The sequence below is a fragment of the Perognathus longimembris genome, chromosome 5 (genome assembly GCF_023159225.1).
Source record: "Perognathus longimembris pacificus isolate PPM17 chromosome 5, ASM2315922v1, whole genome shotgun sequence".
In the NCBI taxonomy this organism is placed as follows: Eukaryota; Metazoa; Chordata; class Mammalia; order Rodentia; family Heteromyidae; genus Perognathus; species Perognathus longimembris.
In genome coordinates, this window is record NC_063165.1 from 32,240,137 (window position 1) to 32,267,302 (window position 27,166).

Genomic DNA, 27,166 nt, shown 5'->3' on the forward strand with positions numbered 1-27,166 from the left:
GGAAGGAAGGAAAGAAGGAAGGAAGGAAGAAAAGAAACAAGGAAGGAAGGCTATGTCTAGGATATCATAACATTCTCTCATCCTCTTTCCAACTTAAATTCTTTTTTTTTGGAACTGGAGCCATGATTCAGGTGACAGGCTACCAACCATGAGTGAAAATAAAATAAACCGTTTTTCCATTCTCAGACCTAGACCACTATTGTTTGTTCTTTGAATCTCTTGATACTACTTCTGCCTACTATTTTAGAATTTTACATGGATGAAAACATACAATGTGTATTCTTTGAAATGTGACTTATCTCACTCTGATTTTTGTTTTAGATTCATCTATGTTTTTGTGTGTCTTAGTGGTTAACTTCATTTTTATTGTTAAATTGTTTGGTCATAGAAGAACTGGTACATTTACCAGTTGCTGGGCATTTATTAGTTTAGGGTTTTGTTTTATTTTTTTTTTTGCATTATTTTGTTTTTGACTAAACGAAACTGCTACAAACATTCATTCTTTTTTATTTTCCTTTCAATGTAACTTTATTGTTATCTTTAGGATATATATCTAGCTATATGATTGTAAAATCAAGTGATCATGGTTATGTTTATTTTTTTCAAATTTTTATTATCAAACTGATGTACAGAGAGGTTACAGTTTCATACGTTAGGCATTGGATACATTTCTTTTTTTTTTTTTTTGGCCAGTCCTGGGCCTTGGACTCGGGGCCTGAGCACTGTCCCTGGCTTCTTCCAGCTCAAGGCTAGCACTCTGCCACTTGAGCCACAGCGCCGCTTCTGGCCGTTTCTGTATATGTGGTGCTGGGGAATCGAACCTAGGGCCTCGTGTATCCGAGGCAGACACTCTTGCCACTAGGCTATATCCCCAGCCCTGGATACATTTCTTGTACTGTTTGTTACCTCCTCCCTCATCCCCCTCCCCTCTCCCACTTTCCCTTTCCCCCCATGAGGTGTTCAGTTCATTTACACCAGTTTTGCAAGTATTGCTTTTGTAGTTGTTTGTACTTTTTTTTTTTACCCTTTATACCACTGTTTACCAGTATACATGGTTTCCAATATACTCAGATAAGATACAGAGATAGTGTAGGTACAACCACAGGAAGGGGATACAAGAAGATCATCAATAATAGAAGCTACAGTTACACATAGCACCTTGACAGTAGTTACAAGTGATATAACAATCGTTTCCATAACATGGAGTTCATTTCACTCAGCATCATCTTATGTGTTCATAAGGGTACAGCTATTGGGCTCTTGTGATCCTCTGTTGTGACTAGCCTAAACCTGTGCTAATTATTCCCTAATAAGGGAGACCATAGAGTCCATGTTTCTTTGGGTCTGGCTCACTGCACTTAGTATAATACTGGCCATAAAAGAAATGCAAATCAAAACAACATTGAGATTCCATCTCACCCCAGTAAGTATGTCCTATATCATGAAAACCAACAATAACAAATGTTGGAGAGGATGTGGCCAAAAGGGAACCCTACTTCATTGTTGGTGGGAATGTAAACTGGTTCAGCCACTCTGGCAAGCGGTATGGAGATTCCTCAGAAGGCTAAATATAGAACTCCCCTATGACGCAGCTGCCCCACTTTTGGGTATCTATCCAAAAGACCACAAACAAAATCACAGGAAAGCCACCAGCACAACAATGTTCATCGCAGTACAATTTGTCATAGCTAAACTATGGAACCAACCCAGATGCTCCTCAGTAGACGAATGGATCAGGAAAATGTGGTACATATACACAATGGAATTTTATGCCTCTATCAGAAAGAATGTCATTGCCCCATTTGTAAGGAAATGGGAGGACTTGGAAAAAATTATACTAAACATTCATTCTTGACCAAGTGTTTGTGGGGACATCTTTTTTTTTCCTCTTAAAGTATTTTACAAAATGACCAGGTCATAGAGTAATTGTATATTTAACTTTATAAGAAACTTTCAAGGGGTTGGGGATATGGCCTAGTGGCAAGAGTGCCTGCCTCATATACATGAGGCCCTGGGTTCGATTCCCCAGCACCACATATACAGAAAATGGACAGAAGTGGCGCTGTGGCTCAAGTGGCAGAGTGCTAGCCTTGAGCAAAAAGAAGCCAGGGACAGTGCTCAGGCCCTGAGTCCAAGCCCCAGGACTGGCCAAAAAAAAAAAAAAAAAAAAGAAACTTTCAAGAGGTTTTGTACAGTGAGTTGTATCATTTTATACTCACAACAGCAACAGGTGAAAGTTTGGGGTTAATTTTTGAAGTTCTGATTTGTGAATTATTTCAGATAGTGGAAAATGGCTTTAAGTCATTTTTTGTAAATATTTTGAAACAGGATCATGAGTCTGAAAAATCTCATTCTTTAAGATATGAGCTCTTTGACAGAGAAAAAATGCAAAGCAGATTGGTATGATCTAATGTTATCTCTTACACATTTTTCCCAAGGAACTACAGTACAATACTTAGCTGTAGTTTCCTCACACTAGAGATTTGGTACACGTGGAAGTATGACCTTTACAATTCATTGAACTTTGATATAAGCTACTATGAAACCATGATACAATAAGAATTGAGACTTTTTAGAAAAGAAAAAAAAAGCAAACCCGCCTTTCTGGTCTGCTAAACATTAGGCAATAGTAGGAAGCATTCTAGACATGGAATTTGGTTCCAGCTAGTTAAGTAACTTAGGGCAAGAGAATTTGCTTTTCTGGGTATAGGAGTATGAGCCTTTTAAAAATAAAGAAACAGAAAGGACTAGGTGAACCCTCAATTTCTTATCATCTCTAAAATTTTATGACTCTAAATGTGTCTGAAACTACTTGTAAATTATTTTTAAATAACTTTTTGATGGTTTTTAAAATAACTTTTAAATTAATTTTTAAATCACTTTAAAGAGATTTCTCTCAGGACACAATTCTTGTACAGGTTGTGAAAATTTATGAAATACAGTGTATCAGAAAAGTTATTGGAAAGTCAGTATTTAGCATTTTAATTGGAAGCTAGTCACATAGGTACCTAGTACTTGGTAAGTTCTAGGACCCCCAGAAAAAAAAGCAAATATTCAGCAAAAAAAAAAAAAATTATGTGCACAAACACTTTAGGCACATTGTACTGTTTCTATTAAAGAAGGAGGGGATTTTTCTTCTTTATGTGTACCTGTCCTGGGGCTTGAACTAAGGGCCTAAGTGCTATCCCTGAGATGAGCCTTTTTGTTCTGTCACTTGAGCCATGGCTCCCCTTCTGGATGTGTGTGTGTGTGTGTAACTGGAGATAACAGTCTCATGGACTTTCTTGCCCAAGCTGCCTTTGAACTACAATCCTCAAGTCTCAGCCTCCTGAGTAGCTAGAATTATAGTCAGGAGCCTCTAATGCCTGACAGGAGGGTAATACATAACTAGAGACTGTTGTGTTAACTCTTTCCTGAACAATAAGAACTTTTTGAAATTTGATTTCTGCACTCAAAATGTTTTTGAGATATGACTTTAGATACTGAGAGATAGTGGCCATACTTTTTTGTTTTTTACAGAGTATCATAAGACATTTAAATTTTATGTCTTGAATTTGTGAAAATGTGATCTCCTTGTGGTTTTCTATTGATTATTTTGGAGCTGCTCTTCATGGAAATGGCTTGAGAATAGTCTATTGAATTACACATTAATATGGAATGACTAAAAGCAAGATCATTGGCATAAATATTGTATTAGAACTGTAAGTGCTCCAAATGCTCAGGGTTTGTTTTTGTCTCAGGCATACATGGTTTCTAGAGTCCGGCCATTAGCTTTCTTAAAAGAACTGAACAATGCTACTCTTGGGAATTTTTTTTTTAATTGTGCCATTTGTTTTCCTTTGCTAGAACTACCATAACAGGATACTTCAGACTGCATGGCTTAAACAACAGAAATTTATTTTCTCATTGTCCTGGGGCCTGGACGTCAAGGTCAAAGTGATTATTTATGGGCTTGGATTCTTCTGAGGGCTTTCTCCTTAGCTTACACATAGCTACATTTTGTTGTGTCCTCACATGTTCTCATGCTTGTTGTCCCATCCTGGCATTGCTCAGTATACCCATCTCTTCCTTTTATAAGGATACTGGTAATATTGGATTATGGGTCACCACAAAGGTCTCACCTAAATCAACCCCTGGAGAGGCCAAATCTGGGAATTAGAACTTCAACCTGTGAATTGGGGAGGGATTATATAGTAATCCCTAATAGTAGTATTCTTTCAATCCAAATTCTTGTAATTCAGCCCAGAGGTATCTTAGTACTGTCTCTGGGCGACCAAAATGAAGAAAAGTAAATGATTCCATATTAGAGATCAAATCTGGTCTATTCCATTTGTCTGCAAGCTTCCTTCTGAAGTTGTAGAAGCTTACTTTTCATTCTTTTATTTAATAATAAATATTGAATATCTACTCAGGGATGAAGAAAGCTTTTTCCCCAAAGAGCCATTTGGATATTGATAGCATCATTGGTGGACCATACAAAATTACCAATACAGGCAGATGGTCTGAGGGCAAAAGACAAGAGTCTTCAAGAAGCATATGTGTCTGTCCCATCATGGACCAAATGATTTTTCTTGGGCTTTGGACAGCCTGGGAACCCATTTCCTATCCCTGGGACATTCACCTGCCTTTGAGATTCTAGGAGGAGCCAATAGCTAGGAAAAAAAATTAGGAACAAATATCATCAAGGAAGAATTTCTTTAAAGCGAGGCTGGATATAGAACCTTATGGTAATGCAAAACAATTTCAGCTAGCCTAAGAAAGTCTTTAAGATTTTAGCCCTTTTACATTTGTGGAATTCTAGACACACAGATTTTCAGAGAGGTAACTAAGTAGGTAACTAAGCTGTCTGTCTTGAAATGACAGTTGAACTCTTAAACCCTTGTTGGATGTCAGTCAAAACTGAAAAGTAACCTTTGATTTTTGAAACCTCCTATCTCCCTTTGCTACAACCTGGGCCAAAGGTCTTTCCTTGTACTGCTTCTCCTTCCTTCTCATATTCCTTGATTTGCATCTATTACCATTAAGTAATATTTTTGGATTCAAGATTATTCTCAGTATTATTTCAAATCAAATTTACATGGACACAGGACAGAAGGCTAGGTGAGTCCTAAAGTCCAATTTACCTTTATCAAAGTTCAGAACTTCTATTCGAAGCTCTATTTAACAAAAAGGGTAGATGTTTTCTGCCTAGCAGTACTATTCAGAACTCCTACAACAATTTCCTTAAGAACATGTTTGATGCTTATCCTCAATAAATATGTACATTAGTACTTAGTACTAATAATAATATGGTAGCTTTCCAGGCCTTATTACTAGAAAACAGCAGTAATTAAAATCATTCCACATATAGTGGAAGAACCATGTTTTTGGTAAGGGGGATAACTGGTTCAATTTAGTTTATCACTCTGGTGTTATCTCCTGGCTATACTGGAGACTGGGTAGTGAGATCTGTGTCAGAAACTGGGCACATGACAGAAAAAGCACCTATTTCATTCACTTAATAGATATTCAGTGACTGTCTACTGCTTATGAAATGTTCAAAATTCAAGACCCCCCGAAAGACCACTGAGAAGCCGATTCCGATGCAAAAGCAGTCATTTATTAGCAAGCTCCCGCTCAGACCTATATCCACAAGGACAAAGCCTAAATGGACAAAGGCCCCCAGCACAGATTACATACACTGGGTTTTTATAGTAAACAACTCTAGGGAATTCCCAGTTAAAAAGACATGTGATTGGTTCACCTTTAGTGTGTTATATATTCCTGATTAGCTGGGGCATTGTCGCTTAACAGCAAGACAGTCAAAGTTTGCAAAAGACATCTGGGGTCAGCCTTCACCTGTTATCAACCTCGGGACTGTTAGTGGGGGGTACTGCAAGGGACTTTTGGTGCCAGTCCCCCTCTTGCTATGTATACATTAGTTACTTACTGGGGCACTAACTTGTCAGGGGCTTAAATGCCTGGTAGAGCACCTGGCACTTCAAATAATTATCTGCTGATAGTCCAGTACACAGTGCAATTATCAAACAAGGCAGAGAAGCATCTTACAATGGCTAAAGCATTCTAACTTTAACTGACCTCTGGTCAAATGAAGTCTCTCTGGCTACCTTGATTATTTTAGACTGCATTTCAGGCATCATCAGGCTTCACACTGACATGTTCTGCAGTTATTCCAGGAAGCTTCAGGGCCTGGTCAGGCCCAAGCTACAATATAGAGGTGCAACAGCTGCTCAGGCTCCTCACTTATACATGGTAATCAATGCTAGATGCTCAGAGCAATAGAGAGGATATAACCTAAGCTCTTACCTCAGATGAGCCACTTGTACATAGAAAGACAAGAAAAGCTCAGAACTACAGAACAATCACATCAGATCTCACAAGGAACAAAATGTCTACTTTGTCAAGCATTTGCCCCCCAAAGTTAAGGTTTTACTGCAGTTTTCATGGTCTCCACTATAAAAGTTACCATTTGCCTGGCCCTGATGGCTCATTCTTGTATTCCTACCTACTCAGGAGACTAAGATCTGAAGATTGCAGTTCAGAGCCAGCCCAGGTAGGAAAATCCATGATACTCTCATCTCCAAAATACTACTTAGAAAAGGCCAGAAGTGGAGCCATGGCTCAAGTGGTAGAGCACTAGCCTTGAGCAGAAGAAACTCAGGGACAGTGTCCAAACCCTGAGTTCAAGCCTAAGAGCTGGCAAAAAACCAAAAGTGATACTATTCATTCCTCCTCCCACCAAAAAGACTAAACAATACTCAATAAATGGTTGACATTATCTTATGAGCTAAGTAAATGCATTTAGTAATCTACACATCAGTGTAAAACCAAGAGAAACTGTTGTATAAGAGAAATATGTAAGAGTGTTGCTCATAACAGCATATGGCAGCAAAGTAAATCCATAGGAGAAACCACTTTATTTATTTATTTGATTCGCAGTGCATAAACGTAGCAGTGCTACATAGAGAGCAATCTGGCAACAGTTACACATTTCACAACCCAGTTATTTCAGAAACAATGTCTGTTTGTTGCTTTGACCATAAGAGAGGAGGGAGAAAACTTCGGGGACTAACTTTAAAGCAGTCTTCACTGAACTTGGGATGGAATCATGAGGTCATAATTACAACATAAAGAACCTCAGGCTGCCTTTGGTCAACAAGCCCTAGCCTCTGTGGGTGCCTCTCTAGCTTGTGGCCACAGCCTAACAGGAGCCAGGTTATTTCTCAGCAGTGAGAAAACTTAAAAAAGTCAATGTCCCTTTCCTAGTGATCGAAAGGGAAGCAAATTGTCATTCTGGGGTCTGGCTCACCTCATCTGGCGTTCCAACTAGAAGGGCCTATTCAATGCTAAAGCGTTCCCTAAAAAGAGTCTTCTGGAATCCTGCGTTTTAATTTCAGGGCCTTTGCGCTGTGCACACGGGGAGGTTTGTCCTGTCTTTTTAAGACGCGGTCGCTTTTCCTTCCCATCGCAAACTCCCGTTCAGGAACTGATTCGTCCTCATTTACTAGCACAATGCTAACACAGCGTAGGCGCCCAAGAATGAATGAGCGAGTGGATGGATTTGTAGAAAGAGGCAGGAAAAGTTAGTATTTTTAGAGACTTAACTATGAATTACGGCGACCCAAAAGCAACTACAAACGTGGACGGATGCCCACTTTTCCACCCGCCTTCTCCCCGCCCCCCCAATAGAAAATCTAGAATTGCAAACTACGCCCCGCCCACGGGCGAGAGACGGGAAATACTCGCTTTCAGGAACACCGGAAGTGCCGGTCACGCCCCGCGCATGCGCATCCTCGGCTCCTACTTCCTACGCCCGGTCGTCCCGCGAGGAAGCCCAGGGCCCTCGCCGGACCAAGCCGGTCCTTTCCAGCCACCTCGCCGCTGCGCAAGCGCGTTGGACGGGTCCGCTCATATTGGGGCGGGGCGAAAGGACTTTTTCCTCCCTCTTCTTCCCGCCCCTCTTTTTCCCCCACCTGCCACGTACTGGGCCCAGGCTGTCGCAAGGCTTGGTGGTTCCGTGCGATTGGCCGGGGCCTGCAGGAGCTTGAGAGCTGGTGAGGCTGCCGCGGAACGTAACCGAGCGGGGGCCCTGAGGCCGCAGCCTCCGTGCGACGTCCCCTAGTCCAGCGGCGGCGGCGGCCTCGCGTCGCTGGGGTCGGTGGAGACCCGCGTAGAGGCGGCGGCCTCCAAGCTGGTGAGGCCGCTGGGGGCCGGGCCGCCCGCGGAGGAGGGTGGGAGTTGAGGAAGCGCTCGGAAGGCCGCGCTCGGGCCGCCCTGCGCTGGGAGGGTGGGCTGGGGTGGGGTGGGCCGCTTTAGGGGAAAGGGGAGGGGAGGGGGCGGGGAGGGCAGTGAGGTCGGACGGGGCCTCGCGCGGGGGAAGGGACCGCTGAGGGGGAGGGGGAGGGGAAGGGTGGAGAGGGGAGAGGCCGCTCCCCACGGAGACTTGGAGGCGGCCCCCCTAGCTCCTGGTTGGGCCTTTGGGATCATCAAGGGCCTTACTGCTGGCTCTCCCAGACCCTAAATGGATGGACTGCTGGAGGGGGAAAGGAGGAACTTAGGGCGGCCTGTAATGATAGGTTCCTAACCTCTGGAGGGATGGGGGGGCCGACTGAAAAGGGTAACCTGGTGGGCTTCAGTTCATTGAGGGTCATAAGAGAGGAAAGAACCGCGTGATCTAATGCCTTTACAGCCCAACTCAAATCTTACATCGTCGGTGATTGCTAACCTTTAAGAGTTTACTTCTGTGAGCACTGTATTAAATACTGTATGTGCAGAATCCCTTAAGAACTCCTACAAATCTTAAGCGAGCCTTGGAGAAGGACTTGAAGTCACCTAGCAAGCATTGCAAATTTTTGTCTTGATACTGCCTGTGCTGCTCAGGTCTGGCAGATTTTTGAGGCTTCTTGCAGTCTTTCGAGTCTTTAAGGGTGTGTTTGCTTTAGGATTTCTTGAAGGAAACTACTAACCCCAGGAGGTGCCTTAAGCAACTGTTTGATTAGGGTTTTACCCTTAGGTTAAGTGAAGCTAGACTTTTGTCTACTGAACCTGGATTGTAGTGCAAATGGCAGTCTTTGGGCCTGCCAGTGTATTCCCAATATCCAGGAAATTGTCCTGGTTGGAATGTAAGTTAGTGGCTGAGTCATTTCTGGACTTGAAAAGGAGTAAGGAGGGCAGAGTAAGGAGTAGGTAGAAGAAAATGTCTAGGAACTACTTGTAAGAGGGTCTGAGTTAACACAAGTGTTAACTTTTTCTTGAGTGTTAAGCTTTTTCTTGAGAGTGAAATTTAGTTGCACACTTTTTGGTACTTGTGTATTTACCCCGAGTAGAAGATGACAAAAACCGGAGTCAGCCTTAGCAAAGAACAAGTGATATTTACAATTACTAAGAATGCCAAAATTGAATTTGCAGGTAGACATGGCAGATAAGAGTAGAACTTAATTTTTTAGGCTCATGAGAACTGAAAACCCCACCTCTGAGTACATATCGAGTATATGCCAAATATGCAAAGTAAGTGCATTTGGTGTTGGAACTTTCTTATTCATTTATTAATAAAACATATGCTGGCCAGAAGATAGTGAAGAAATCTAGAATATTCACTTAAGTAATAGATTAAACGATTAGCAGAATTTACATGAGGAATATTAGAACATTTATTTGAATGTAATAGTTGTGAAGAAATTAGTTCATAAGAACATTTTGAAGAGTTTGGGAGGCAGGTGAGTACTTTTACACATTCATGAGGATAGAGTGTGGAGAAGTGTGCTGATGTTGATAATATAAAAATTTGAAAGGAAGAAACAATGATACTTGTAGTCCAAGTGGGAGGTTGAAACCAAAGTGTTCCCAGTAGGAGGTTGTAGGATAACAACCCTGAGAGGTTCTTTGCTTGAGGCAGAACTGTTAGGTATGGTAAGAAAATGCTCAGTGATCACAGATTACCATTCAGGAATTACTTGGTATTCAGAGGAGAAATTAACCCTTTTTTAGGTTCTAAGTATATTCTTTGCTATTTTGTAGTGATAATTTAAACTACTGAAGACCATAGATAATATTTTGAAAGATTGTAGGCATTATAGTATAACCATACTGAATAGTCTGAAATAAGATGAAACTACAACTTGAGAAGGGAAAATTCAGGAGCAATCTAGTATTTAGTGGCTACATCTCTGATACTGTCTCTTTTCATAAAATGTGCAGTCCAGTTACACATACTCTATCTGATTACGGTGGGATGGATTGAGATGATAATGGAATTACATAGTGGATAGTCTTGTTAGAACACTTAAGAGTATAACTCATTTGTCTTCTCAAATCCCCAAGTAAGAAACAGAATATATTTATAAGAACTCAGAGAAAAATATGAAGCTCCATTTTTATGTTCATATGTGTGTCTCAGTATTTTTTGAATGACTGTCTAGTGTGTTAGGCACTTTTCTAGGTTCTGGGGATAGAACACTCAAAATACTGCATACTTTCTAGTGGAAAAGATGATAAAGATAACATTTTAATATTGATAATGTTAAATGTCTTAAAATTATAGCAGAGTAGAAAGATGGTGACAGGAGAGCCATTTTTGAGAAAATGACTGATTAGGGTTCTGAGTCATGTGAAGGATGTGAAAAGAGTTCAAGGCAAAGATAAGTGCAAAGCCTTGAGTTGAAAGAACTTTAGGCATTGATGTACCAAGGTAGACAAGGAAAAGAAATAGGAGATGAAGTTAAATACTGGCCTTGGGCTCCAGGTTAGCTCATGACCTTGTAGGTTTTGCTTTTAGAAATGAGAATCCAGGGCTGGGGATATAGCCTAGTGGCAAGAGTGGCTGCCTCGGATACACGAGGCCCTAGGTTCGATTCCCCAGCACCACATATACAGAAAACGGCCAGAAGCCGTGCTGTGGCTCAAGTGGCAGAGTGCTAGCCTTGAGTGGGAAGAAGCCAGGGACAGTGCTCAGGCCCTGAGTCCAAGGCCCAGGACTGGCCAAAAAAAAGAAAGAAATGAGAATCCAGGGGCTGGGGATATGGCCTAGTGGAAAGAGTGCTTGCCTCCTATATATGAAGCCCTGGATTCGATTCCCCAGCACCACATGTATGGCCAGAAGGGGTGCTGTGGCTCAAGTGGCAGAGTGCTAGCCTTGAGTGGGAAGAAGCCAGGGACAGTGCTCAGGCCCTGAGTCCAAGGCCCAGGACTGGCCAAAAAAAAGAAAGAAATGAGAATCCAGGGGCTGGGGATATGGCCTAGTGGAAAGAGTGCTTGCCTCCTATATATGAAGCCCTGGATTCGATTCCCCAGCACCACATGTATGGCCAGAAGGGGTGCTGTGGCTCAAGTGGCAGAGTGCTAGCCTTGAGCAAAAAGCCAGGGACAGTGCTTAGCCCCTGAATCCAAGGCTCAGGACTGGCCAAAAAAAAAAAAAAAAGGAGTGACATCAGATTTTATTTAACTGCATAATTGATATGTTGAGACTGTCAAAAGTGAGCCAAGGTGAAAAACAGGCAGACCAGTTAAATATTTTGTAATAATTTAGATATTATTGGGTCAAGTTAATAGTAGTGAAAATATGGAGTTGGTTGGATTCCAGGATATTTTAATAGTAACAGCTACTGGATATGTTGGCATTTTGGGTGTAAGGTGTCAGAAAAAGGAATGAATGAAACCTTTTTGTTTTGAGTAAAGAAAGCTCTAATGTGGACAGAATTATTAGGAATGTTTGGAGGCACAAGCATCATGAATTTGCTTTGAGATGAATCAGAAGTCTAAATAGTAATGGGAGATGCAATTAAAAGTGTTAGTAATATAATAATAGTATAACTTACTATATTCATAACAAGGTTACCTCCAAACTTTTAACATAAATATGGTAATAGTGGGACAATGACTTTTTTTTTCTTTGCCAGTCCTGGGCCTTGAACTCAGGGCCTGAGCACTATCCCTGGCTTCTTTTTGCTCAAGGCTAGCACTTTACCACTTGAGCCACAGTGCCACTTCTGGCCGTTTCTAAGTATGTGGTGCTGAGGAATTGAACCCGGGGCTTCATGTATAGGAGGCAAGCACTCTTGCCACTAGGCCATGTTCCCAGCCTGACAATGACTCTTGAAGGCCATTTTTTAAATATGATCTCTGCTTTCAACTTTTAACATGTTTTAATCATTGAAACTATTTTTACCAGTTTTTTCCCTAGAGTTGTGTAAATAGACCATCCTGGAGTCCACCATGAATGGACAGTTGGACCTAAGTGGAAAGCTAATTATTAAAGCTCAACTTGGGGAAGATATTCGGCGAATTCCCATTCATAATGAAGATATTACTTATGATGAATTAGTGCTAATGATGCAAAGAGTTTTCAGAGGAAAACTTCTCAGTAATGATGAAGTTACAATAAAGTATAAAGATGAAGGTAAGAGAAGGTTTCTTATGTTTGAAGTGTTGAGTTTTTAGCCTGGGCCTTGAGCTTGATAGCCAGTGCTCTACCACAGATTTACACCTCTAGCCCCATTTTGTGCTGTTTGTTTTTGAGATTGGTCACATTCCTGCCTGGGTGTAAACCTGTACTGTGATGTGATCCTTCTGTTCCATGGCATGGATTCATACCATGGCTAGGATGACATATTTGTGCTACTATGCCATTGAGATGGAGTTTTGTGAACTTTTCTGCTCAGTCTAGCCTGAAATCCAGATCCTTCTCTGGTTAGCTTCCCTCATAGCTAAGATCAGGTATCAGGTATAAGCCATTGCGCCAAGATACTATTGATAAGGGGTTTTTATACTTTTTTGCGTAGCCTGGCCTCAAACCATGATATTCCTGATATCACCTCCAAATTAACTACTAGCACCTCCAATTAACTAGGATTCAGTCCCTAATGTTTAAAGTCTAATTTTTAAAGTCTATTCTGTGTTCTTTTGCCCGTTTTTAATTGGATTGGCCCCACTTCCCCCCAGACTTCATTGTAGTTGAGGGGCCACTTTTATGTCACTTTGAGAGAATTTGTTCTTTCCTGAAACAGCTTTTCTCAATGACTCCCTTTTCTCCTAACTCCCTATTTAGATAAAGGATCAGAAAATAAATGTTGTAGTTGTATGGATCACATAAGGCCTCTGTCTAGTCACAGTTTGTTCTTTTTACAACCTCTTAAAATATATAAAGTCCATTTTCATTCACAGCTCTGTAAAAACAGGGAAGGATGCAGTTTATAGATCCTTAGCTTTGGGCTATGCTCACAGCTGAATTTTGCCCTCCACATCTAGCTTCCTTCCACATATTTCTTTTTTATGCCATTTAAAAAAAATGTTTTAGGTCCTATTTATATATTTGTCTCTTGTAGTTTGCATTGCACACTAGACAAGTGGCTCAGAAAAAAATCTGCTGTCAGAAGAACTGTGTTTCTGTTACAGGATTCAGGAAAAGACAAATTGTTTTGAAACTTCTGTTTACATTACTACTTTCTTAAAAATGTTTGAGTGGAATCCTTGAGAATGAAACATTAGACATGTATGTTACAAGGAAGTGGGTATAGTTAGAAGAAAAAAACAATTAGGAAGTACTCCGTTCTGGCCTCTATTGCTGCTTTTGTTAAAAATGAAACCTGCCGAATCAGTTTTAGAATGAGTGTAGCATAGCATATTGGAGCAGCTGCTTGGCCTCCCAAGGACAAAACTCTCCCAACTGTTTGAAAGTACCCTGCATTGTTGGTGGCAACTTTTCTGCTTTTATTTTCTCTAGAGAGCATTTTTCCCCTAGCCTTTTGAAAGCATTGAATTGTGCAATTGATATGCTAATTGTACTGTTGTTTGTCCCTGGGATCTAGGGGATTTCAGTGTTCAGTATTCACTCCTATTTTCTATATGTATTTTTTTCCAAGGAGGGTTGATAGTTTTCATCTTAGTGTCAAAATGGTCAGTGACATAAAACAGTACACTGCCTACTTTCATTAAAGTACTTAGTCAAACCTTTTGTACAAGCCTGAGTTATTGTTTTATATGACTTTCCCTCTATAAGAGTAATAAGCAAAATTGACTTAGTATTTTTTAGAACAAATGTATCTTTCCTAAAGGATCTTTAGTGTTCAAAATTTTGTGGGAGGTTGTAATTATGCTCAACAATTTAAACTGCACTTTTAAAATTTATGTATGGCTTAGTTTCTGTTGCTAAAAATCTGAAAAATTTTTCATTCCAGATGGAGATCTTATAACAATTTTTGATAGTTCTGACCTTTCCTTTGCAATTCAATGTAGTAGGATACTGAAACTGACATTATTTGGTAAGTGGAAAATTTCCTAATAAATTTATTGTTCATTTTATTATTACGTTTTTGTCTTTTGTCTTTTTGAGAATGAAGTAATAACATTTTAAAGGTGATTAAATTAATTTTCATTTGTAGGTTTTAAATTACTTGACAATTTCTTATTTTAAGAAAATAATAAAAGTTTTAATTCAGTAAGAATAGTTAAGATTATTTTTCAAATAAAGTGTAACTTAAAAATCTGTAATAGAGTATTTAGGTTTAATTTAGTCACAAAATTTTGGGGCTGTTTGTGTTTTTGAGAAATTAGTCTAGAAAAGTAGACATGTTTTAAATTCTATGTCTAAGTTACCCTAAATAGCAATATGTGCCATTTGTTTCAATGTATTAGAGTAAAAATGATTACAGGGTTAAAACTTCCTTTGTGTTTTCTAAAAATTTATAATTATCCTCTTAGATGCTTTTACTTATTCTCATAGCTTAATCTATAAGCCTGATATTTTATATATTACTTCTTAAAGACAGAAGATAGTTTTGATAAGAACATATACAACCTTTTAGTCTTTTAGATCTTTCCTTAGATCCAGTTATTTATAAGATAGAGTGTTTAATAGACATGGTAGAAATGATTACAAAAAGTGGCATAATCTCCAGGTGCTAGTGGCTCATGACTTTAATCCTAGCTACATACTTAAAGGCTGAGATCTGAGGATCATAGATCAAAGCCAAATGTGGTTAGAAAAGTTTATGAGACTCATCTCCAATTAACCACCAGAAAATATGAAGTGGAACTGTGGCTCAAAGTGGTAGAGCTCTGGCCCAAAGGGCTACACCCTAACTTCAAGTCCTATGAAAATAAAAGTTTAATTTAAAAATTTATTATTTTACAATATTGAATCTAAAATAACTACTGTTGGCCGGGTATATAAGGTAAAGGAGATAACTTGACCTTCACCCAAGGTACAACACCTGAGACTCTGTCACTTCAGCCTCATACCTTCAGTCCCCCATCCTTTTTTTAAAATTAACTTCAGTACTTTTGCCGAGTTGACAGTATTGGTGGATGAGTGAAGGATTTCATATTTTGCAATCGATTAAAATGCATTTGGACAAAATGGAATGAGGTTAATGTTATCTTTATTTAAAAAACAAAAACAAAACAACCAGCTGGGTGCCAGTGTCTCAAGCCTGTAATGGTAGCTACTCAGGAGGCTGAGTTCTAAGGACTGAGCAAGCTGGAAGTGAGTTTTTTTTTCTTGTGTCTGTTCTGGGTCTTGACCTCAGGGACTGGGCATTGTCCTTGAGCTTTTTTTTGCCAAAGTCTAGTGTTCTACCCTTTGAGCTACAGTTTCACATCTGGCTTTGGTGGTTGGTTGAAATTAAGAGTCTCAGGCTTTCCTGCCCAACCTGGCTTTGAACTGTGATTCTCAAATTTCAGCCTCCTGAATAGCTAAGATTACAGGTATGAGCCACTGTCACCTGGCAATAAAACATTTTTATCACTGATATTTGCCTCTTGAAGTATCTTCTTGAAAGGACAGTTTTGATGTAGATTCATAAGTTCTACATGCATTTTTAATGGATTACTATTCAGATCAGTTATTTTAGTTTAAGTCAAAAGTAGGTAAAAGGGCTTATAATATAGTCAATTATTATAGTCAATTGTGCCTTTAAATTCACATGTAGAATAAGGTACTTTAATATATTATTTCAGGAATACTGGATCAGGTACAGTTGCTCATGTTCATAATCTCAGTTACATGGGGAGGCATAAGTAGGCTGATTACAGCACAGACTAGCCCTGGACCCCCAAAAAAGTCAAATAGGGCTCTTGACATAGCTGAAGTATTAGTTTTGAATGAAAATTTGTACCATGGGGAAAAGTTACATAATTTCTATTTAATAGTTCCATGAAAATAGAGTGTCATTAAGTTTTAAATTATAATAGTTGAGTTCTAGTAAATCTTTTTTTACTAATGTAGTCAATAAACTTACCTAGCATCAAGAACTACATACTGTTTTTTAACTTGTTAGTAAAAAACTCAAAAAACACTAATATTTTGTTATTTTACAATAATATTTCATTTCTACTTTTATCAAGTTCATTGTAGTAGTTTTTAAGGTTATTGACCTTTTCTGTTGATACACAAGAATATCTCTAATGTTTAAGCAAATTATTATTTTTATTTCAGTTAATGGCCAGCCAAGACCCCTTGAATCAAGTCAGGTGAAATATCTTCGTCGAGAGCTGATTGAGCTTCGAAATAAAGTAAATCGCTTATTGGATAGCTTGGAACCTCCTGGAGAGCCAGGCCCTTCTACCAGTATTCCTGATAATGGTAAGCACTGAGTGCATTTGTGGATGGTTTATTCTTCTTACAATTCTTTTTGCATATATTGTTTTCTGCACGCCCACGTGCATGGTGTGTGTGTGTGTATGTACCATAGCTTGAACTCAGTACCTCACACTCAACTGTGTGTGTGTAAGTGTACCATAGCTTGAACTCAGTACCTCACACTCTGAACAGTGAGCTTTCTTGCTCAAACTGGTGCCCTATCACTTGAATTGAACCTTCACCTTTTAATTTATTTTTACCTTTTTTTATGATTAAGATGGGAGTTCTGAAGTTTTGTTTACACTACTCTTGAACATTGGCCCTCTAGATCTCAGCCTCCTGAGTTAGCTAGGATTATAGCTACCTTGTTCTTAACAACCCAGATAATATTTTTTTTTGTGTGTATATATATATATATATATATATATATACACACACACATAAATATTTACCTGTCTTTTAGGCTTTGTTGAGTATAGATAAAATAGAAATAAGTTCTTGCTTATTCCTCTAATCTTACAGATGCTGTGGATGGTAGGGAAGAAAAGTCTGCCACTTCTGATTCTTCTGGAAAGCAGTCTACTCAAGTTATGGCAGCAAGTATGTCAGCTTTTGATCCTTTGAAAAACCAAGATGAAATCAATAAAAATGTCATGTCAGCATTTGGCTTAACAGATGATCAGGTTTCAGGTAAGATAGTCCCTACTTCCTTTTCATCTTTTACTACCTTCTTTTCTTCCCTTCTCTCTTTATTGAAGACTAACTTGGATATAATGAAGTGTACAAATCTTAAGGCTTATTTCAGTACATTCTTCTATAGTATATATCAAAATGTCCAACACTGACTAAATCCAAGATTCAGTACTCCAGAGAGCTTTCTTTTGTCCTTTCCTAGTCAGTAGCACCCTCCTCTTTAAAGAATAACTACTGTTTGCTTTAAGCAAACTTCATTAGAATAAATATAAAGTTTTAAAATATAAATAAGGATTTAGGTTAAACTTGCTATATTTTTATTTTCTTACCTTGCAGAAATTTACAAGTAAACATATTTCTATTTATATTGCTTAGTAAGGAAAGCCTTTAATGTTGAAAGTTTCATGGAATTATTCACTATTGTGTAAAATTCTGAGGAGACAAATGATTAAGTTTGAAATATCTTATTTAAATGTAACATATACTAGACTAGATTTATATTACTTGTGATTTACACTACTTGAAGGCTATTTTTTCTAGCATAGGGAACTCTGAAACTGAGCTGTGAAACCTGTAAAAGGTTAGAGAGGTTGGGGTGTTGCTCTGACATACTTGGCATTCTGAGAGCTAGCTATGGAAGGGCCAAAACACACAGCCCTGGAGAGGGTGAAGAGACTGGAGTGCCCCGCCCTTTTCCTTAAGCTAGTAACTGTGCTGGGAACCTTGTAGGCTGGACAAAAGACCTTCACAGCTTAACCTTGGACTAGATAAGTTGACAGTGTCTGGACTTTGCCTGGGCAGCAGTCTCCTGTCTCAAAAGAATAAGGGAACCAGTGTCTCTCACAAACTCTGTTTTAGGTCTGAATGTAGTATTCATATAGATGCTTTGTGTTTTACATGTATCCATGATAATCTTCTTTGTGTAAACTCAAATAAGTATGCTTGTTTGTGAGGACTTGTGTCCCAGTGCCAGAGAGACTTGGAACCCCTGTCCCCACTGATTCTCATCTTCCATCTCTTATCTCTCTAATCTCTGCCTTTTCTACTTTTCTTTGGCCCCTTACGTCACACTGCCTTGAGTTACGTTTAGCAACATTCTAGAAGCTTTCTTTGTGTGTTGATTTATAGTGAGGAAAACTGCATGTACATAGACAATAGCCCGGGGTACTTTTGTAGTATGATTTAAAAACCTTAGGTAGCACAGTAAATATGGAAATGAGAAGAAGGGATGAAATATTACAAAGATAAGCTGAGTAATTAATAATTTGTTATTTTATGGAAGAAAGAAAGTAAAAGATACTTTTAGGATAATAGTATAGTGTCTTCTGTAGGAGAAATAGGTAAATGTCCTTTTCTGTGTAGAAAGTTACTCACTTTTCTCTGGTAACTACTTATTTTTTTTCTGCATTACCATTACTATAATATAGTATAGGTTCTCATTGGCTTCAGTTACAGTGATAAAATACCTGAGAAAATCAATTGAAAGGGGAAGAGGGTTTTTTTTGTTTTTTTGGCTCATGGTTTCAGTACATATTCTTGTGAATTCCATTTAGTACGTGGGCCCACGTGGGCCCAACGTGGGCCCGAGATAAGGAAGAAAATGATGGTGGCAGGAGGAGGTGACTGCTCACCTCATGGTGAGCCTAGGAGTCATGGACAAGATATTCCTTAGGATGCTAGATCTTTTTTTTTTTTTTTTTTTTTTTGCCAGTCCTGGGCTCCAACTCAGGGCCTAAACACTGTCCCTGGCTTCTTTTTGCTCAAGGCTAGTGATCTACCTTTTGAGCCACAGTGCTACTTCCAGCTTTTTCTGTTTATGTGGTGCTGAGGAATCGAACCCAGGGCTTCATGCATGCTAGGCAAGCACTCTACCGCTAAGCCACTTTCCAGCTCTAGAATGCTAGGTCTTATGAATCTGACAGAAAGAATGAAGAGTCTGGGCCCACTCCTAAATTTTCTATCACCTCATAATAGCCCATCAGATTAGGAACTCATTGGTGGATTAATCCATTGTCCTTGTGATTTAATCACTTCCCAGGAGCCAAAACCATTGGCCATTGGGGAACATTTTTGTTATAAAGTATAACAGTTGGTAATATCTGAGGATGTACTAATGGAAGAGATAAAGGACTGCTCTAAAGAAATTATTCTGCTAATAGCAAGTACTTAACATGGGACAACTTTAAAATCTTTTTGCTGTAGAATCATTTTTATAAGCATTTTCTGTAACCTATCTTCCATGCATACAGTAACCTTAGGAACTAAGAACAATCATATTGTTTTATAGACGAGTAACCTGAGGCACAGAAAGAGATGAAGAGTATGCCCAGAGTCAGTGCTCATAATGTCAGCTCTTGTATTCAAAAGGAAGTAATTCAAATGCAAAGCCTGTACTTTTAACAACTCATCTGAATGTTGTTTTTTTTTAAAAAAAAAAAAAACTCAAAGGAAAAAGACCTATCTTTAGAATATTCTATTCCTTGACTGCCATAGTATTGTAACTGTGGAAGATTTTCTCATTCATTCCTTTGTTTGTTATCCTGGAAGAACTTGTGGCTGCATATATAATTTATTTAGCATGCAAGGCTTTGTGAATCTTAACAGAAAAGAAAAGAGGAGTATGACCAAAAGAACTCATAACCTAAGGTGGAAAGAGTGACCTGTTTAGAAATAATAAGTAGAAGTCCATTTGGATCATAATAAAAGTAAAGTATTTAGAAATTAATGATCTAATAAAGAATTTATACATTAGACAGACTTAGAAGTGTGGGATTATAAGTGGATTTTAAGGAATGTCATATTTTTAAATATATAATGGAAGTAAGAGTGATAAATGAAATATAGGCCAAAAATTGTTAGATATAATGCGAGAGTAGGGATAGATAATTTAGCTTAAGGAGGAGAATATAAACAATTTTGTGAGAAATGTCTGGAACCTTGAATACTTTGGGAGGGGGATTGAACTTAATTTATGGACAGTGGAGACCTGTTAGAAGATGAAGTTGATAGTTGTGGTTCGTCTACAAAGTAGATAACATTGGACAGGAATTTTAGCACTGTAGACCTGAGTTTTGGTATTTTCAAGGGGTAGATTAGTGGGTTTAGCATTCCACATAGGATAGTGAAGCATTTCCAGTTTGTAACTTTGGGTTCTTGAGACTGGAGCAAAGGAGAAAATAAAGTGTGTTGATTTAATGTAAATGGTCACATTTGTTCTGTAATTCTTAGTCTTTTATTAGTGATGTGGTACTTTTAATTTTTAGTCTTTACTTGAGCATTCTGAGGAATGACCTTAAAGTACTGAATTGACTTTGTGATCATCTAGGACCACCCAGTGCTCCCACTGAAGACCGTTCAGGAACACCTGACAGCATTGCTTCCTCTTCCTCAGCTGCTCACCCATCGGGAGTTCAGCCTCAACAGCCTCCCTACACAGCAGCTCAGGCACAAGCAGGTCAGACTGAAGGTAAAATAGAGCTATGTGTGGGAAGGTGTGTATACTGAACTCTCCCACCAGGAGTTGAACCTGAACAGCCTACATACACAGCAGCTTAGATACAAGTCAGACTGCAAGTAGAATATAATGGTGCCATGTGTGGGAAGGTGTGTGTATTGAAGGTTTTTTGAAGCATTATTGGTAATGGAATTCCCTTGTGTATGTAGCAATGATGTGAACACAGTTGTAAAAGATTTTTTTGTGTGTGAGAAATACTTTGACTTATTGACCTGGCATGATAGGATATTATGGAAACAAAACAATTTGTCAGATATGCTTCTGGTTATTAGAAAGTAAATATAAATGACACCTAGTGATAGATCAGCAAGAATTCATACCGCTACTCAGTGGAAACTTCTGTAGGAAGAACAACTTCACACTTGATTTTGCAGAATACTTAGGTACCATTTTATCCCTCACCTCGGAAACTGATACGCTATTTTTGTAATTGAAAAAGATTTTAAAATAAAAATAATTTTATTATCAATTTTTGTATAGTTAGCAATGTGACTTTAATGGACAAATACTAGTACATTTTAAGTCAAAATTTTCTCAAAGCAATGTGACTGGATAAACTAATTTGGTCTCTTGATTTTTACTAAAAATAGAAATTGAACTATAAATTTGAAAGCCCAATATTTAAGCTCAGTACAGGGGTCATTGCTGTGTTTGAAGTAAGGTGAGGAACCACAAGCTCAGGACATCAGCTAAGGTGCTTCATAGAAACCCTTGGAACTCTACTGAACATGACTGAAGACTTACTGGTCTTTTGCATTCTCTCCTAATACTGTTAACCATACATTACACTTTAAAATAGCTAACACCAGGTGGTGCTCTAGCTATTCATACGAAAAATCAAGTTGGTAGTATGATAAATTTTCAGCATCAGAAACAAGACATTAGATTATCAGTCATATTAAAACAGAGAAACCTCTATAGCCTAAATTCAGTGACTACTTTTGGAATAGAATCTTAAAATTCTGTGGTGATACTTTCATAGTTGTTCATTGAACGAATATGAATCAGAGATCAGCACATATACACACATAGCGGAAGGTTTACTTTGGACAGATATATGTAAACCTCTGAAACTTCTGGCCTTACAAGTGTTAGTTTTCGAGATAGGTTAGTTAGTAGTTTAAGAAAATAAACCAAATAAAGTGAGGTATATTTGTACATTTTTACTGCAGAGAATAATGTTTTTAGAGGGCAAATTCTTTGGAGTCATTGCTGACAGTTGTCTACTACGTGGAGCTTTAATCTCACACATTTTGATGATATCTGAGCAGACATTTAAAGGCTAAGAAACTTGTGTAGTGGTCTTTTATTTGGTTGATTTGGGGGTGGGGGCAAGTTCTAGGGCTTGAACTCAGAGCCTGGGCGCTGTCCCTGGGTTCTTTTGTTCAAGGCTGGTGCTCTAGTACTTGTACTGCAGTTCCACTTCTGGCTCTTTGTGGTTAATTGGAGATAAATCTCACAGACTTTTCCTGTCCAAGCTGGAAACTGCAATCCTCAACTCAGATCTTAGCCTTCTGAGTGACTAGGATTATAGGTGTGAGCCACTGGCACCTGGCTTGTGTGAGATCACTCAGTGAATGTAAATACTTGAAAATACTTTATTGTTCCAGGTGAAACCCTCCTCTTTTCCTTGCAATTTCCTTTTTAGGGCAGATCTACCAACAGTACCAGCAACAAGCTGGCTATGCTGCACAGCAGCCCCAGGCTCCACCCCAGCCACCTCAGCAATATGGCATTCAGTATTCAGGTGAGCAGGTGGCGAAAGAGAGTTGGCTCATGGGTTTTTATCGATTTCTGTACTCACTTAAGTTTTAAGGTTTTCTTATGTACTTGCATCATTTACCTTATCATCATAGGTATTAAGTATTTATTAGGGGAAGGGAAATTTGTTTTCTTCTTTATATTTAACTTAAATATGTTTATTGTACATTAACATTTCAGTTTTCCAGTAGGCAAATAAGACATAACTATAGTAATAATTCTGAATAACATAAAAAATTTAATTAAAGCTGCCTATTAAGTAACATGACCTACTTAACCACTTGGATGACTTAGAACTGAGAAAAATGGAAGATTTTCCATCATTTGCATATAACACAATTCCAGTGTACCCCAGTATTAATTCTCTCCCCCATGGAAAAGCGATTTTAATAAATTGAGCTACTTACATAGTGTAAATCTCTTGACAATATGTAGGAATGCCAAAAATAATTCAAGTAATATGTGTATGATTAGAATTTGTATCCATCTTTTAGATCAAAATTTCAGTTTCAGTAAAAATTTTATTTTTTGAATATTTTTATTATCTTTAGTTGTACAAAGGACTTGCCATTCATCATAACAGTTTATGAATACAGTACCTCTTGCTTAATGTCACCCCTCTTGCTTAATGCTACCCCCCCTTGCACCCATGTGTCCTCCCAACCCACCCCTTCCCTTACTTACCTTAATTTTAGGTGATATGTTTAAAATTTTGCCTTTTAACAAAGCAGTTTATATGCACAATGCATCTTGACCTGTGTTATCACTTGAACATCTTCACCCCCAAAATAATTTATATAAGTTGAATCTTATTCAGATTCTACTTCATGAGGTTTTTTTGTTACTAGCAAGAGTAAGGGTCATCAATTCCTAGCTGACAGGGACAATCCAAGACAATCCAAGTCTACCCTGACCTTTTTTGTGAATTAAATTTATTAGGGCACTTGAACTCCCTTTATTTGTTTTCTGTTGCTACTTTGGCACTTGAATGACAGAGTTGAGCAGTTACAGAAATAGTATGGTCCACAAAGCCTACAATATTTAATATTTGTTCTTTGTAGTAAAGCAGCAGACTTGACCCCCAATAAAGAAATTTACAACTCTCACCTTCTACTGTAAAATTCTGTCATTGATTAGAGTTTGACATATTTCAACGTCATAGTTTTTTGGAATTTCATTTCCTATGAAGTGACTTGACTTGACCCATGATCCCTAGATTTATCATTATGTTCTGGTGTGTGTTCATATACCCAGAAGGGGCAGAACTTTTTCTTTTTCTTTTTTGCCAGTCCTAGGGCTTGAACTCAGGGCATGAGCACTGTCCCTGGCCTCTTTTTGCTCAAGGCTAGCACTCTACCACTTGAGCCACAGCGCTACTTCCAGCTTTTTCTGTTTATGTGGTACTGACGAATGGAACCCAGGGCTTCATATATGCAAGGCAAGCACTCTTCCACTAGGCCATATTCCCAGCCCTATCATTGTGTTTTATAAAATAGATGGAGCTGGGCACCGGTGGCTCATGCCTGTAGTCTTAGCTACTCAGAAGGCTGAGACCTGAGGATCTTAGATATATTTGGGGAAGAGTAATTTTCAGTAAGTAGACTACCAGTCTAGAAGAGATTTAGTTATCATCTGACCTATTCAGTCCTCACTGTGTTTGAGAATCTACCTAAGAAGTTTTTGGGTGTTCAGGTCTCATAGACTTTGTTTCATTTGATTGGGAATTTGTTTGTTTATGGTTGCTAAGACCTCATGTCTCGTTCAGCTTACTTGGTCAAGAAAGCCCTTGCAAAAGCCTGGCTTTTTGCTGGTTGATTTGAGATGGAGGCTCACAAATATCTCTGCCCTGGCTTGCTTCAAACAGCATTACTAATTTCAGGTAGATTGATAGTTGTGCTGCTGGTATCTGGCAGCTTTGATAGTTTCAAACCATCAGAGGTCATAGGCAGCTAGGGTTGGGGGCTACTGATCTGTGTCACTCATTTTAAAATGAGGTTGAGTTCTCACAGGACATGTAGCCATTAATTCTTGCAAATGGAGGAGCTGGACCATAACCTATTTGCATTTTCAGTATAGACTAGTAAATATTTTAGGGTACACATGGGCTTCTTACTAATACTAAAAGTTTTTTGTTTCTTGCAGTTTCTGATATGCTTCACTCAGAGTCACTCATTTATTTTTTGTTGTTAGGTAATAGAGGGGGACTAATACATAGAAGCATTGCCACATTGTGATCAAAGGCCTACTAGGATGTTAATGAGAAAGCATTATTGCATCTTCTGAGCAATAATTAAGGACTTGTTTCCTGGTTCAATTAAAAACACAGTTTAGATTTCAACTTCCAGGATGAAAAGACAGTTTGGCCTTTTCTTTATTTTCTTCTCACTGGAGTAGACATTTTCAGTATAAAGCTGAACTCATGTTTTTAAAAAAAGAAAAAATATATAGTAAAAAATAAAGCTTGAAAGATTTATGTAGAGGATAGGAGGAATTATTTGGCATTCAAAATTATATGACAAATTAATATTCAGTATTTTGATGTTTCCATGAGTAAAATATTTGGATTGTTGACTTGTTAATAACTAAGCTGGTTCTTAATATTTTAGTCAGGTTCTTCTTTACTCTGAGTAAACTTTAGTTCTCAAATGACCATCTTTGTAGTTATGATCCCACTAAGTCCTATCAACTTGACTTTGGGAGGTATGGAAATAGTAGCTAAATTTTCTGCGTGGAGTGGTGCTGGTGGTAATATTGGACTATCTTTGACACTGTTGGTTTGCCAGTTTTCCCCCTGACCTTTTCCAGTTTTGTTCATAGACCATGTCATAAAGGTTTCTTTCATGAGTAAATTTTGAACCCAGGTTCAAGGTGAGTTCAGAATATACTCGAATTCATTCAATCCTTTTTTATTTTTCAATGCAGGGTTGGACATATTTTAATAATTGTCTTATGTATCTGGTATTTAATGCTGACAGGATTCCAGTCAATGGAGAGGTTTCATTGCAAGTAGCTGCAGGTGTGTTTCATGGTAGAGATAAAGTTTTCAGTGAGCAGACTTTATTTAAAAAGAATATTACATCCTAGTTAATAATAAATATAGATGTTGATTTTTGTGACGTAATATGTGTGTGTGTGTGTTATACTGTATTAATCAAAAATTTTAGTTGTAAAGGCAAAAATCATCAGATAACCAAACCAGAAGAACAAAAAAGATGCTAAGAATTGTGAAAATGGTACTTAGTATTTATACTTATATGATTTAGATGTTATAAAGTGGATAAGCCTTAAAGCATTGAATTGGTATATATGTACTTGTATTGTTTTATTTACAAGTATTTATTTTCTGCGATGTCTTTTTATTTAGTGCTGTTAGATGTCTCCTCTGAAACCTGATCCACTTTTTAGCTTTTACATTTTTGGTCTTCCTAGAAAGTAATTAATTATTCCTTCATTTGTCATTGACCATCTAGTGTATGATAGGAATTGAACTAGAACAGGAGTTGGCTTTTTTTAAAACAGTTATAATGAAAATATAAATATATAGTGATTTCAGCTTAAGATTAGAGGTCTTGAAGATGCCTCATTAATGACTACTTTGTCTTGAAATTTTTTATGATGGAATCTGTTACCCAATGTTTGTGAACTGTTACTAAATTTTTAATCACTTTGGGTCCATAGCAGTAAGGCTAATTCTCTGCAAAGAGGAACAAGACAAATGTGCTATTTGTTTTGCCTTTTCAGCTAGTTATAGTCAGCAGACTGGACCTCAACAACCTCAGCAGTTCCAAGGATATGGCCAACTACCAGCTTCTCAGGCACCAGCACCTGCCTTTTCTGGTCAGCCACAACTGCCTGCTCAAGCACCACAGCAGTACCAGGCGAGCGGTTATCCTCCACAAACTTATACTACTCAAACATCTCAACCGACTAACTATACAGTGGCCCCTGCTTCTCAGCCTGGAATGGCTCCAAGCCAACCAGGGGCTTACCAACCAAGACCAGGTTTTACTACACCTCCTGGGAGTACCATGACCCCTCCTCCAAGTGGGCCTAACCCTTATGCTCGTAATCGTCCTCCCTTTGGTCAGGGCTATACCCAGCCTGGACCTGGTTATCGATAAGAAGGTTCAGCTACACTGATGAATATACCTGATAGCTACTTGCCTCCCAAAAGACTCCAATACTATTTTATTTTAATTTGTATTGAAGTTCACAAATTTAAAAAGCAGAGCATTTTTTATGATATCATTGTGGCTGTTAATTGAAAGTATAATTTACTAGAACACGATGAAAGACCAAAATCAAAATTGTTTCTGTCCCTGCTTAAAAATATAGCAACTTCTTAGTTATTTTTGGAACACTACTCTTAAATGTGTTTGAAGTGATTGGCTTTCTAGCTTCCCTGTCCAGAGAATATTAAGATGCTAGGTTGAGGTTTACCATCTTACTTGGCTTTTTACTAATAATGTGATGTACTAAAGTAGAGTTTTTTGAGAAGATGACTAGACATTATGTATAAAATGTAACATTGATAGGCTAATAAAGGTGATTGAATCCATTAGTGGTCTTTTGATATTTTATATGCAAGAAAAAGTAAAGTTCTACAAAATTCTTATTGGTATTTG

The 27,166-nt window shown here is 38.3% G+C and overlaps 1 protein-coding gene across 4 annotated transcripts; it reads left to right on the plus strand.

Moving 5' to 3' along the window:
- The first annotated feature begins 7,973 nt into the window (after window positions 1-7,973).
- On the plus strand, window positions 7,974-27,099 carry Tfg (trafficking from ER to golgi regulator). Of its 4 annotated transcripts, none has more exons than XM_048346509.1 (8): window positions 7,974-8,054; window positions 12,167-12,394; window positions 14,172-14,255; window positions 16,430-16,576; window positions 17,096-17,263; window positions 20,592-20,732; window positions 22,429-22,527; window positions 26,283-27,099. In XM_048346509.1, the coding sequence occupies exons 2-8, from the start codon at window positions 12,211-12,213 to the stop codon at window positions 26,660-26,662; spliced, it is 1,203 nt and encodes a 400-aa protein (XP_048202466.1). In that variant the 5' UTR covers window positions 7,974-8,054; window positions 12,167-12,210; the 3' UTR covers window positions 26,663-27,099. The 4 variants fall into 4 exon arrangements, with proteins under 4 accessions (XP_048202466.1, XP_048202464.1, XP_048202467.1 ...); XM_048346507.1 differs by having other exon boundaries at window positions 8,000-8,194; XM_048346510.1 differs by having other exon boundaries at window positions 8,000-8,194; window positions 20,592-20,720.
- The last annotated feature ends 67 nt before the right edge of the window (window positions 27,100-27,166 follow it).